General features: G+C 35.8%; 1 protein-coding gene across 1 annotated transcript; it reads right to left on the bottom strand.

Annotated features, from left to right (window-relative positions):
* Positions 1-2369: 2369 nt before the first annotated feature.
* Positions 2370-8487, bottom strand: LOC125651761 (FAU ubiquitin-like and ribosomal protein S30). Its single transcript, XM_048880513.2, has 5 exons — positions 8399-8487; positions 8102-8182; positions 6649-6787; positions 4979-5034; positions 2370-2553 (listed from the first exon to the last, which is right to left on the bottom strand). Exons 2-5 carry the CDS (start codon positions 8174-8176, stop codon positions 2428-2430), a joined length of 396 nt encoding a protein of 131 aa, XP_048736470.1. The 5' UTR covers positions 8177-8182; positions 8399-8487; the 3' UTR covers positions 2370-2427.
* Positions 8488-15636: the final 7149 nt, after the last annotated feature.

Raw genomic sequence — 15636 nt, forward strand, 5'->3', positions numbered from 1 at the left:
CTATATTCCTCCTCTCCTAGAATGGTTTCACACGAAAAATTGTAGCAATTGGCGTTTCTAGTTTTCAATAAGTTATAAATGTAAAATTGTTAACGGACGATACACGGCGCACGAGTTTTTCTTGGAGTTTTCAGAAGTGATTCAGGTGACCTGAAAATACTGCAAGTGCAGAAAGAGCATCTTTCAGGGTTCCATTGTCCCAACTGTTATTGGCTACCTTATAAGTACGAGGGCGAGTCAATAAGTAACCAGCCTAACCCATTTCCGATTGACCGAGACGGTCACGATTTCAATACATGTTTTATACCTGGTTACAAAATTGCATGCGTATCGAGTCATTCTTTAATAAGATATTGAATATCTAACATGGCTAGTGATGCAAAGGCATATTTTTCATCTAAAGTTGAATACCGTGCTGTAATTCGGTACTTGTATTTAAAATGTAAAACAAGCAAAGAAATACACGGCGAGTTAGCCGATGTTTATGGGTCTTCTGCACCATCTTATGCTCAGGTTAAATTCTGGGTAGGGGAATTCAAACGCGGTAGAACGTCTTTAAACGACGAAGCCAGATCTGGACGCCGCCGACGAAGAAATATACTCTGATAGGCGAATTCAGGTGGAAGAAATATACTCTGATAGGCGAATTCAGGTGGAAGAAATATACTCTGATAGGCGAATTCAGGTGGAAGAAATATACTCTGATAGGCGAATTCAGGTGGAAGAAATATACTCTGATAGGCGAATTCAGGTGGAAGAAATATACTCTGATAGGCGAATATACTCTGATAGGCGAATTCAGGTGGAAGAAATATACTCTGATAGGCGAATTCGGTGGAAGAAATATACTCTGATAGGCGAATTCAGGTGGAAGAAATATACTCCGATAGGCGAATTCAGGTGGAAGAAATATACTCCGATAGGCGAATTCAGGTGGAAGAAATAGCACAGGCATTAGGCATTTCACATGGTAGCGTTTCAACAATCTTATATGATCATTTAGGTATGCGAAAGCTAACAGCCCATTGGGTCCCCAAATCCCTAAGCGATAAGCAAAATGGCAATCAGAGCATCAGTATGTAGCGCCTTGTTGAAGCGTTTTAGGTCAAAAGATGATTTTCTTTTGCGTCTGGTGACTGTTGATGAGACTTTGGCTCAGAGGGCCTGGGTCCCCGTGGCCAAAGTTCAAGACGCAACCATCTGCTGGAAGGGTGATGGCCACAGTATTTTGGGACGCAAAAGGCGTTATTATGTTGGACTTTTTACCCAAGAGAAGTACAATAACTAGAGTGTACTATGCAAACTCGCTAGATCTGCTGAGAACCGCCATCCGTGAAAAATGCCGAGGTAAACTCCCTGAAGGTGTTTTGCTGCAACAGGACAACGCGAGAGTACACACTTACAAAGTTGCAATGGATGTTGTACAGCAAAACGGGTGTGAACCAATTCCATATCCTGTCTATTCGCCTGAACTAGCCACTTCTTCCCATGCCCAAACTTGAAAAAGAATATCCGTGGACGTCATTTCCGATCTGACGAAGAAGTCGTGAATCAATGGAAAGGACCCCCGATTTTTTCAGTTCTGGGCTGATGACACTTGAACACCATTGGTCTAAGTGCATCACACTAGAGGGCAATTACATCGAAAAAGAAGAGGTGAATCTCAACAGGAAATAAGTTAGGCTGGTTACTTATTGACTCGCCCTCATAGCATCTTTGTCACAGTCACAACCAATATAAACAAGCTTGACACATGGATCCACTTGTCAACTGCCTTTCACTGCATTATCTGAATAAGATTCTGCAAACTACATTTATTATGAATACATTTTCAAAATTGCTGGAGTCGCAAGGTAAAAAAATAATTAGGAATTGACATGGAAAATTAGGACCTTTTAAGGATTTCCCCCTTGAATTCAACATATTTATAGGAATGTTAGTAAAACAAAAAATGTAGGATTTTTAGAGAAATTTTAGGGCTGCTGGACACCCCGAAAATCTAAATAACATGTACAGGGATGCAGTTCTGACCTTTTCACCCCATTCACTCACGCACTTCCGGCGAAGAAATGCATTGATTGGATGCAATAATTGCGTCGATCCACGTCTTATCAGTTACAGAAAAGGATGAGTGCATGATCCGATTGTAAAACAATATGTCCCCTCTGTGTGAAGGGGATGCATAATAAAGGGGTATAACTCCTGCAGTTAGGTCAATCATTATGATCAAAACTGCAATATGATCTAGAGTGACCCACAAAGAACCTACACTGCAAGTTTCAACTTAATATGTGGCAGATGTAGTTATACCAGAATACATGTATGTCCTTTCTAAAGATAGGCATACCAAACAAATCACAATGACATCATTACAGATAATACGAATCTTTAATTCAAGTCTTGTAAAGAACTCATTTTTAACACAGCTTAGGAGTTAGCATTGGGACCCTTCCTGCGACCAAATGTGGAAACCACAACTCCAAATCTTCTGTTGTATTGCATGCGTCTCTTGGCTCTTCCTGTCTTCTGTTTCTTCTTCTCTTGTTTATCAACCTGTGAAATAATACAATACAATGAACTCAGTAATTCTATCACAGACAGAGTTACCTACAGAAAAGCATGTGTCATAAGAAATCAGTTATGAATATATCTCGTTTAAAAGGAATAATAGAAAAAAATCCCCAAACAGAGCCTTTTATTATCTCCATGTGCGTGGTTAAAATGATCTCGGTTATAAGAAATTTTTGGTATATATAAAAATTAATGTCATCCATCTCCATCTGTACACTTATGTCATTTCAGGTTTTCAAGAACCAAAGGGCCATAAAAAAACTAGCCTCCCAAATGCAGGAGACTGAGGGTCTCAAGAACCAAAGGGCCATACAAAAACTAGCCTCCCAAATGCAGGAGACTGAGGATCATTTCTTAAAATTAGAAGGTCTGAGTCTTCCAGGCATGTTTATTAAATATGTATATAATGCATCAAATCACAGCAAATTTGGACTCAAGAATCTCTTATTTGCAAACGAAACACCTAAAAAAAAATATTCCGGAAAATATCAACCCCCAACCCCCCCCAAAAAATGACTTAAAATAATTGAGTGTGCATATCAATTTTTCGACGGTAAAATCATGCTTCATAAGAGGTGCTTAATTGAGCTATTAAATAAAATTTCAGCATAATGAGCCATCTTAAATACAATTTGTTTTTGCTAAGAACAAACGTCTCCCCAACTTCCAACATTGAAAGTGCTCCAAATTACACCCCCCTCCCTAAAATGTACTGCACAGTATGGAGGAGGAAGCACGAGCAAAAACATAGACATTATGAACTGCACTTTGTGTACCGAGAAAAAAGATGGAGAAAAGATTTAACATCGATGTGACCAATGTCATTGTTGTATATGATGCAAAAATAACAACTGTTATGTTGAAGTACCAACTTGTAGGAAGTGATTATACCCTAGTACATAAAAATCAAGAGGGCCACAAGCCATATCGGTCACCTGAGTATTAGTTAAACGCATCACTAGTCCCAAGGGCTATGAAATCTAGAAGATTTCCTGTTCTGCATATCTAAGCTAAATTCTAAAACAAGGTGTGTTTTTAAAACTTTAATGCTTCCTACATGTATATGCTTATATTAAATATGCAATTAGTTGCTTTTTTTTAATGCAGTAACAACAAACTTAAAGAAGTCTTTCAAATGAAAAAGACAATCATTAAAATAATTTTGGCCCTACCTTGGAACTAAATCCCTTACTCCCTGGGATCATAAAAAGATAGGCAGTTGCAGAGATGATTTTTGAAAATTGATCAATCTTTGGCAGTTTTTACACCACCCCCAAGGTTACTGAGTCTTAAAATTTACGTTCCCTTTGTCCCAAAAATGCTTCATACCAAATTTGAAAAGTATTTGAATGTTAGTTATCAAGAAGTTGTATTCAATTGGTAAAACATTTAATCACTGACCATTTATTTTGGCCCCACCCCGATACCAAAACCCAAACCATTTCATGTGTTTAATAAGGTGACCTATAAAAATTCAAATCTTTAAAATACACAACGATGGGTAGGCACAGACAACAAAAGGTCACCCAAATGACTCAAGTGGCCAATAAAAACACCCAACTCAAATAATGGAATGATGGACAAGAAAATACTTCCACATTAGGGCTGTGCGGTGCACCGAAAATTTCGGTGCACCGCGATTCATACCATTCGATTCGATGCACCGATTACAAATTCCGGATTTCGGTTCGGTTCGGTTTAGATTTTACTTACACCAAAACAACAAATATGGCGTCCGAGTGATGTTGAAAACATGTGGATTTTTATGCAACAGAGATTTAAATCACTACTGTGTTGAGAGTTAGCATTTTCACCACTCATATACCAACAGAATATGGTCCGTAAGATCATTGCAGTTTATCTTTACATGACATAAAGCATTTTTGTCAGTGGTGGAATGAAATCAACATCGTAGGTAATGAAACAGATTTGACAGTTAATATGAGAGAAGTAAATCAATAAAGGAGAGATTTTCAAAGACTCTCAATTGATAGAATTATTGAATTTTTGCATATCAATGAAAGCAATATCATATACATTTTAGATTCACTATAGATTTGTTTAATAATCCAAAACTTATGTAGCACATTGATATAACAAATTTTGATAGACTGTCAGTGTTTTCTTTTTTCTATCAAAGTTATAAAATGTCATTATGAATAGATATGATGTTTACAAATGACGACATATAGTTATATAACTTGAATAAAATCAAATCAAATATGCTACTCATTAAAATTGTTAATTTTTGTGGTGTCATTAGATAAATTGGACCTAACATGAACCGAATCGAAAATAACCGAACCGTGCTGTTCTGAATCGAAACCGAACCGAATCGAGCTAACCCTGAATCGTCCCAGCCCTATTCCACATTCTGGGACAAAATTTCAAATGAAGGGAATTTTACCTTAGGAGTCTGACCCTTGACTTTTCCTGCACGAGCTAGAGAGCCATGGACTTTTCCTGTAAAAGAAAAAGGTTTAATGAGTCTCATCTGAGCAGGGTTAGCAAAAAAGTGGTCAATATGAGTATTGACCGGACCGGTGGTCAATACTGGTTAAAACCGGTCAATACTGGCTTACACTGGTCGATTGAAGATTATTTGGCCATTATAGTCTGTGTTATTTATTTTAAATGTTTAAGTGACCATTATGGTAAATACTGTAATTCATAACATGCACTATCAGTTTATAATATAAGTCATAATATTAAATAAACAATGTACAAATGACTCTGTTGAATTGAGAAGATGTGAAAGTTTCTGTTCAAATTTCTTAGTTTAACAAGAACCACCTATAAGTATTGTTCATCAATCTTCATTTTAACTGTTGAATAAACATTTGAGGGGGTGGGTTGGTGATGTTTTCATAACAATAACAGGCACACTGATCATCTCTGGTCCCAGCCTATGCTTATCAACACCTGTCAACTCTGCTTCCTGTGCTCAGGTAATGTCCAGCTACCTTTTATTCTCAATCTGTCCAAGTACATATATTAAGAGGTCTGTCTCCAATCGTCAAGCTATGCTATAGAACTGTGACCCTCTGGCAGGTACTGAAGATATTTCGGTCAGTTTCAGAAAACCAAATATATTAAACTTATGAAATTACATTTGATTATCTAATTAAAAATATTAATCAACAATTGATCTATATAATGAAAAGACTTAATTTATCTTTATCTTTGCAAGAAATGTACAAAAATAGGAAAATGCAGTTTAAATCACAATTGACCAGTATTGACCACTTGGGAAGTATTGACCGGGACAGTCAAAACCGGTTAAAACTGGGGACGGTTTTAACCGCCCAACCCTGCATCTGAGTTTTAATTCATCATTAGCATGCAGATTTGAGGGTTTAATTAACAAGGCTTTCAAAATCCTGAATTGGTTTGAACATCTTCAGCCGATCAAAAACCATGGTTGCCATATCTGAAATCTAATCTTTCAAAATATTTCGTAAATTATCGAGTAACATTAAAATTGTGGGAAAAGTTAGATAGACAAATCATGTACTCGCCGTATAACATTAAAATTTCAAATAAAGGGGCAAAACTCCTGGAAGAGAGGTTGCAATAGATCAAAATTGCAACATGATCTTGAGTGATCCAAAATGAAGACACACCACAAGTTTCAATGTCATATGTCAGAGAAATGAAAATAAAAACAGGCAAGATGTGTTCGTGAAACAGTGATGCCCCCCATGACAGCAAAGTAATTATGGTACACACAGAAACGTCTTGTCCCAAAGAATACACATGTGAAATATGAAAGTCCTATCACCATCCATTCAAAAGTTATGGGTAAGGTTAAAGATTTTGCAGATAAACAGATTAAAAACTATAAAAGCAAGAGGCAGACCAAAAACTATAAAAACAAAAAGTAAATAATATGAATATATGTGTTCAATTCTATCAAAATTCTAAATTTCATTGAAGGGCCCAAAACAACCTTATCACAAATTATCCTTTAATATCTAGTTTTTTGGGAAAACCCAATTAAAAATGTAAGTATGTCTAAACCTACTACTACATAATATTAAAGCCTTGTAGTTTTCCAGGTTGTAAAAGAACACTCACCTCCCAGCATTCTAACTTCAATATCCAAAGTGGAAAGGTCATTAAGTTTGGAGAGAAGATACTCATTCTGCAGTGGTTTACCACCATACAAAATGATCTGTTCCTCCACTGGGAATCCCTCTCGCTCACATATCAAATTCTGTCAAGCACAAAACAAAAATTAAAAATTTTCTTTTTACATTTAATCAAATTTACTAACAGACATCAACCATGTATTTATTTAGCCAATCCAAAATGGTCACAAAATTTTTGCAAGTTGAAAAATAACAATCTTTCCTAGGCTTTTACTTTGTTTTGCATTGTCTTAGGTATTCTAAATGTTTTGTGCACTGAAGCGCTTTACAGAAATCATTTAAGAATTTTCATTACTTTGATGCTTCATTTAAACTCTGTCCATGAAATGAAAGCAGTGGAAATCAATCGGTGTTCCTAGTAATCTTACATTCATAAAAATTTCATAGAAATTATCTTAAACTATTTGCTTTTCAAAACCATATACTGTACCATAACTAATGCACACAGGTGCTTGACATTTTAAATGTATATCATTAAAAAAAAATTCCGTAAACAGACTATTCACAAGATATATCACGCTACTATCTTATATTTCATTTTTTTTACCAGCTGCATCACTTGCAAGTTTTGGATTTAGTATAATAATTAATCCTCTACCATCTAGCAACAACTCTATCAAGGTCTTATCTCTCACACTGTCGTGGTAAACTGAAAATAAAGTCCATTTATTGGCTAAAATCAACAGTCAGATATTGTCTACTTCTCAAATGTGAAAACTCTGTAAAGGGAGGAAAGAGGTTGACATTATTTCGGGATAGCTCTTTTGCCATTGGTTGATAAAATCAAAAATAGTAAATATCAAAATTAAATTCTGAATCGAAAAGATGTTATAGCAAAGAAACGGATCTAGAGCATTCAAACAGTTTTATGCTTATGAAATTATTACGGTGGGTGTGACCGGTCAACAGGTGATGCTTACTCCTAGGCACCTGATCCCACCTCTGGTGTGTCCAGGGGTCCATGTATGCCCAACTCTCTATTTTGTATTGCTTAAAGGAGTTATGAGATTGGTCATTGTTTAAGTGTTCGTTTTAATCTAATAACAGCCAGGGAATTCTTTCATAATGTCAACTTCCATCCTCCCTTTACTTATTCTAAACATTTGAGAAGCAGTAGACAATATCTGACGGTTGATTATTGCCGATAAATGAACCAGTTCAACATGACGATGTGAGAGAGAAGTGACTGGGAATTTTGACAGAAATACAGTAGAACGTAAATAAAATGTAAGAATTAAATTTAATTTTTGAAAATACATAAGGGTACGAACTGTGACGCTTCACAAAGCATGTTAGTTAGATTTCTTAATTAATCATTCGGATGACCGTAGCTCTTCCGAGAAAGAATCAGAAACAATTCAATAATTCAAGTTAATCACCTTAATGTCGGATACAGTCTCACTTCCTGTTACTTCCAGGGCGTGAGTCTCGCTACCTCGTACAAACAACTGCATTGTTATCTGAAATATTTTTAAAATACATTAAAACCTCTTCAGAGTCTGATATTAGTAAATACATGCAACATTTACATAGCATTGCTTTTGATTAATATATTCTACCGATCACTCCTTTGAAAATATTAAAGTATGATAAAGCGATAACACAGACAACCCTTTATTGGTTAAATAAAATTGCACAATAAGGGGAAATGTGAACATTTTCCTCCCAGTTCTTACACGTGTTTTGTGCAATCACAAATGGCAGCTAAAAAGGAAGTTCATTAGTGCGCGTGCGTAGTACGAGTCAAATCGGCACCTGGTTATTTCGACACTTGCGAAAATTAGTCATTTCGACACCGGTCAAATAGACACTTTGCCATTTCGGCAATGCATGTAGCAACGAATTTCTCGAGGGAAAAAACAAAGCTTGGACTTAAGCCTGGGATTTTACTCAAATTTTCGACTGCTCAAATAAAAGAAAGGAGACTGAACAAAATTTGAATCAAGATATATGTTTATTGTTCAAATACTAATGAGTAGAAGCTGACCTTGTCAAGAATTTCTATACAATCGTGAAGTCAACTTCTCCGGCTGTCTCCCCCTCCCCTTGTAAAACGATGCTACGAGTCTATACGTGATCACTATCGGCACAGGGCATGAACGTGTTTCTTCTTCTTCTTCTCTCCATTAAATGCAGAATATATTGTAAATAAATTATTTTATGACATAAGACACATCTTAGCTTAAATAATGCAATGCATTTATATACCAATTTATGAGTGCTACATTACATTGGGGATGAATAATTAAAAGAGTATTCAATGAAATAATCTTAAGAGAGAGAGAGAGAGAGAGAGAGAGAGAGAGAGAGAGAGAGAGAGAGAGAGCGAGAGCGTGCGTGTGTGTGTCTGAGCCATAGTAGGATAGACATAAAATTTTCGTGTATGATGCAGGTCTGTTCTGAATGAGAGTCGGGATTAAACTCTAATTCACAAGATACGTTTTTATTGCTCCATGTAACACTGAATAATTTCAATCTGTAGGTCTCCCTGCTTTGTCTCAGTCTTTGTAGTTTAGTTTTAGTGCTAGCTTGTAATTCTATTTTCATCTATTTAGTTTTCATTTCTAAAATGTATATATTCTGTCGTCCTGAAGGGTCAGGTCGTTCCGAAAATTTAACAATTCCATAGTCAAATAATTCAAAATCAGTATAGATAAGATAAGATAAGATAAGATAAATTTATTCCAATTTTGGGCCCAGAGGGCATAACAGTAAGACATTTTATAAAGAAGGAAATTCAAAAAAGAAAGAAAGTTTACAACATTAACTACAGGTTACAGAGACTGCAAACTGCGTGTGGATGCAGCATGTTGGGGAAATAAGTACATACATATATGAATTGCTAATCATGTATATATACAAGTAGATGGACAGTATCAGTATTATACCAATATATGAATAATAAACTATAATGATTTTTGCAGTTTTAAAGCATTACTTCTTTTTCTGAAAGTTTGCACTAAATATTCACTCAATTTGACAATTACTGGTTTGTCTTCATTAATCATCAACCAAGTAAATTTGTCCTTATTTGTTAGATAGATAAAATTTTTGTTGAGCTTGTATATACCATTAAAAAATATATTTCTCTCTTCAACATAGAATGGGCAATCAGTAAGGAAATGAAATTCATCTTCAACACAATTAAGGTTACATAATTCACATATTCTTTTGTTTCTTTCTAAAGAAATCTTCTGGCCAGAATTGGTTTTTGTAAATTCATATCTTCCTCTTTCAATTCGAAGGTCATGTGCATTAATTCGAAATCTACATAGAGTTTTTCTTAATTTTAGGGATTCTAAAAATATATAACTTTCCATAGTAAAGTTTTCTTTATACGAAAAATATGTTGTGAGTTTTCCTGATTTCTGACCCTCTTCACGTCGTTTTGACCAGTAAAGTAAAAATTGTTTCCGTACCTGATTCTTCATTTGTTTTTTGAAAAATGAGAATTTGAGATTTTTACAATTGGGTACCAAAATGCCCATTTTTTCCTTAAAATAATTAACGTTTTTGTGCCAACAATTTATATTATATGAATTCAGATTGATATTCTCTGTATAAGCACTGTATAACAGGGATGATTCTGGGCGATTCTCAAGTCTATGCCAATATAGTAAAATACTTTGGATTATAGAGCAGAACATAGGATATCTACCCAATTCAGAGATTATTGCAATATTAGTACTTCTTTTACCGGCACCCAGTAGATGTTTACAAAACTTAATATTCAGGTTTTCTACCTCCCAATTTTTAAAGATATCATATAAATCTCTGTCTTTTTCCAGCATGCGTGTTGAAAGTGTTCCCCATATCTCGCAGCCATACAAGGCGATGGGTTTTACCATATGGTCAAAAAGATGCAAAAATGTTTTAATTGGTGGATCGATAGATTTGATGTCTTTATAAAGTTTGAATGAGGCCTTAAGAGCTTTATTGTATAGATCAGATTTTGCTTCCTTGAATGAACCACAGGAGGATAATATTACTCCTAGATATTTATATTTGTTAGTACATTCAATACATATGTTACCGAACACAAAATTTTCTTTAATTAGGTGTCCGCTTTTATTAAAAATGACTACTTTTGTCTTATTGGTATTAATTTCTAAGCACCAATCATTGCAATATTTTTCAAGTAAATTTAATTTGTTTTGTAGTCCATTTTGGTTTTCTGAAAGCAGTACAAGATCGTCCGCATATAAAAGAGAGGTGATTTTCTTTCCAGAAAGATTGACAGAGCCAATGGTTTCTTCATCCAGTAATTTAGAAAAATCGTTCAAAAATATTTTAAAAATATTTGGGCTTAAGACATCACCTTGTCGAACTCCTATCTCTGGTGTATATGGCAGTGTTAACTTGTTCCCTACTTTTATGAAAATATTATTGTGCCTATACATACTACATAATATGTTGTAGAATAAACCATTGATATTTAATTGTAGGAGTTTTAGTTTAATGCCTTCGTGAATGACGGTATCAAATGCCTTGTGAAAGTCTACAAAACATGCATAGAGTCGTTTATTGCCAGTGTTAATGTATTTGTCAATTAAATATTTAATTACAAATAAATGGTCTGATGTCCTGGATTTTTTTGAAAATCCTATTTGACTCGTGTATTATTTTGTTTTCAGTTAAGAATGTATCAAGCCTGCCGTTTAAAATGATATTAAAAAGTTTTACTATGCTGTTAGTTATAGTTATTCCTCTATAGTTTTGGGGGAGCTTTGGATTATCCGATTTAAAGATGGGTGTTGTATAACCTTCTAGCCATTTTTCTGGATAGATTCCTGATGTTAAGACCATATTGAATAGTTTTGAGATACAAGGATTTATATATATTTGAGCTGCTTTTATCATTTCATTTGAGATGTTGTCTAAACCAGGACTTTTACCCGACTTTAAAGTAGATATGGCCTTTTGAATTTCAGACAAAGATATCTTGAAATCCAATTTGCTAAACGACTTGCAGGTCTGGCTGTTTTTAAGTTTATTAATTCCGGCTTCTAGAGTCTTAACTCTGTCCTTGTAATGATCTGGTAATTTAGAAAGAGAAGTAAAATAGTCAAACCATGTATCCCCATCAATACACTTCTCTAAATTGTCTTTTTTCCCTTCATTTTCGCGAAGCGATTTGACTAATTTCCAATATTCTTTAGGATTAGTTTCATTCATTTGATCTAGTTTATCTAGAATACCCTGCCTGAATTCTCGCTTTTTACGTTTCCGCAGCTTGGCATATTCTTTATTTAATTTGAAAAAGGAACCTCGTAAGTAAGGGTTATTGGGAAATCTTGAAAGTAAAGTTGCTTTCTCAAATAAGTATTTTCTCTTTTTTGTAAGGTCGGAATCAAACCATTTTTTATTGGTTGTGTTTCTATGTTGTGTTTTTCTTTGTAAAGATAGTTTAGCTACTTTGTTTAGGATTTTGTGAATGTCGTTTGTGGCCTTGTTTATACTATGTTCATTATACTCTATCGGTGTGTTTAAATAAAGCTTTATATCATTCTGGACGGCTGGATGCATGAAAAAATTTTGAAAGTTTCCTACAGATAAACTACCCCAATTGTATCGTTTGGGCATCTCCTACATGTTGTCACATGTATACTCCCTTTCAAATGATGATATGTAACGAACATTCTAACAATTGGTATGGAACACGTCAAACAGCATCGAACTAACAATTGTATCTTGTATAACGTCCCTCTCCAGAATTTTTCGAGCATATGGAAACGTCATCAATACCGTTGAAGGGCTTCAAATTTAGGTCTATGCTCGGCCCTTACGACCATTGAGCAATGAGGGTTCTTTAGTGTGCCATACCTACTGTGACGTGGGACATCCCTTTGTAAGGTCATCTCCGAGGACCTGTGACATTCACACATGATGTCGATCGTTTGGGCATGAAACTGTCACTACCTATTTTAACGACTTAGGTCTGCCGCGGCCGGGATTCAAACTCCGACCTTCCGCATGCAGGGCGAACGCTCTACCTCTAGACCACCACCACAGTTCGACGTACGACAGTGTGTATTTGCAAATAAGATCGTTATAGCGACAATATGATTTGTGAAATGCCGACTTCAAACAAGACTCTTGAAACCCCTGTAAAATCAACTTATTTGACAGTAGCTTGTTTAGATTTAAGAATTGATCATACGCAGGGCATGCTCTCGCGAATCGAATCAGTTGAGAGACATAAACACCATATTCAGGTGATGATGGAATTTTGCTACTTAAATATTAGTTAGAGTAATCTAACTGTGTCTCGGGTCAGGTTCTCGTCACCGGGTCCATAGGACATTGTCATTTTAACGATAGAACATTCTATCTTCATAAATATGTGAAGTTGACGACGGAGAAGCTAAGTCATCCCGCTTGTCATACAGTTGAATTGTCGGTTTGCCATTAACAAAAACACCCAAGTATGAAGCAAATATGGAAGACTTTGTGGTGTCTTTTATTTTCAGGTTGACTGGGGTATATCAAAGCAAGGTGTGAATGAAGATGAACATTAAATAGAGAAAACACTGTCGATATATCTAAATGTTGAGTTAAAAGCCACAACAAGAGATTTTTTTTCTTCTCATGTAGACACTTTTGAATAAATTCTGCCTCATACGAATACAAAATAGGCATGTGTTTCTAACAAAAACTTAAATATTCTAGGTTAAAAGAAAAATGTGCTTTAAAACAGATTTTTTTTTTAATCTCGAAACTTAAGTGAAATAAATAAATGAACTCACGAAATGTAAACTCTTTGTTAAATGTTCAGTTCTATAAAACAAGATGATTTCAATTTTCAGGTATGATATTTTAATCTTATAAAGATAGCATACAGAAAGAGGACTCTGAGACTAAAATCCAGAAAGAAATCTTTGTCCTCGTATGAAACCCAAGGAAGAAAGTGTATCAATCGTAATAAACAGAGGGAGACCTTCCCAGAGAAAATGTCGTGAGGAGGATGTTAGCAAGGTCGTCCATGCATTTTCTTCTTTTCACAACTCTTTTGCAGTTGACAATAATGCGGGATCGTATTGTTTATCATCTGGAATCCCAGCAGATAAAGCAGTACGGGACGACTTTCTCAACACCATACATGTAAGTGAGTATGCCTGGAATAATCTTATCTATACCCCTTTGTTTGAGAAAACTTTTACTCCCCTTTGAAACAACTGAATCTGAAAACGTTTGCATCACCGGAACTGTATGGTTAAACAAGTCTAAAGAACATCAACAAGATTATTGCAAGTCAAAGGTGAGCATAATGTGCATTCTATCAAACACGACTTTCATTCAGTTAACGCTTTCATGTCCACTTGGTCCGGTTCCATGCAAATGGTCGCTGGCTGCAGCCGATCGATTTCCAGTGAAGATAGAGAAGGCTAAACCTCTGCACATTTTGGATATTGCTCCAAGCGAAATGCCATCCTACGTCAGTTTAGTCCGAAATATCTAACGTTTCCCTGCCTTTTTTTCTATTTTGATATAAAATTTACGACGTTTGCCTGGCACGGTAAATAACGTCAGATATTTCGGACTAACGTCAGTTCTGCATTTTATATCGTTGATGGGATTGCTCTTCCGCGGACTGTCAAAGTTTGGTATCGGTGTCTGAAACCTCTGAAGGTCTTGCAGAGACATTCTTTACCAAACTTCCAAAGACTGCTCATGTTGACTTTAAATTGTAACAGGCTCATACTACCCAAATTCGATGAAGTCAACCAATAGAGTAAATCAGCGAAAGTCAGACTTCTCTTATTTTGGGACCTGGGACAAGGACTCCATTGCATTTAGTTGATGCGATACAACAAGTTTTAAAATTTGCGAGGCATGAAGAAGCAGATCCAAGTGTTGAAGAAAAGTCCACGTCATCTAGAAGACTTTCATCAGTTTGGAAAGTCTGTTGTTGTGTCTAATGATACACAGCTATGAAAATATGTCTATAATTGAATGTATGGAAAAGCAAACCATACAGATATATTAATAAGCTGTGCTGTGGTTGTTTGTTTGTTTTATGTCCTGTTGAGGATTTTCCATTCATACTGAGACCTCATCAGCTGTAATTGAAGGACCACAAATCTAGACCTATACTTAGGTGCTCAGGGCCATAGCAGCAAGGGTTCATTAGTGTGCACACACACCTATGCAGCGCCAAATTAACATAAACTCCAATACTGAGCTTCAAATTAAATTCTTCGAACAGTAATTCCACCACATTGATGATCAATTGAATTGATGCGAGCAATGATTGAATTGATGCATGCTTGCATCAACTGAATTAACAAACAAGTCTCCAGCTGGATATTTTTTTCCTGTTCTGCCATTCTAGGTTCATTGTTGTACCAGGAAGTGTTTGGGTGAGATGGTATGGTTTAAGTTCACTGGTGTACCAGGGAGTGTTTGGGTGAGATGGTATGGTCTAAGTTCATTGTTGTACCAGGGAGTGTTTGGGTGAGATGGTATGGTCTTGGCTTGCTCAGGGGCATGTTGGTCTAAGATAGAACACAACTCATGATTATTATAACTGCTCTATTGATATGTATACATCGTGGAGCGGATCTAGTGAATTCAGGTTACTGATGAAATCCAAAATATCCATGTCACCGCGTTTCTAGAAGGTTATGATTTTACAATCTTTCAAGGATTTGGATATCTGCAATCGAGGTGTCATGGCAAAGTGGTTGCAAGCAGTAATGCCATTGCTATCACAGAAGATGGGATCCATATTATGGTGACCTACTGAGAATGTGACTGTTATTCATTGTGATGACTAAATCCAATGATCATCAATTCTTCAGAAGGATCAACTACCCACTCCTCAAACAAGAGGTCCATGGACCACAATGCTCACCTTGGCCCTCCTGTTCTGCAGGGAAAGATTTTTAAAAGATCCTTTCCCTCTTCAATCCCT

The sequence above is a fragment of the Ostrea edulis genome, chromosome 5 (genome assembly GCF_947568905.1).
Source record: "Ostrea edulis chromosome 5, xbOstEdul1.1, whole genome shotgun sequence".
Taxonomy (NCBI): Eukaryota; Metazoa; Mollusca; class Bivalvia; order Ostreida; family Ostreidae; genus Ostrea; species Ostrea edulis.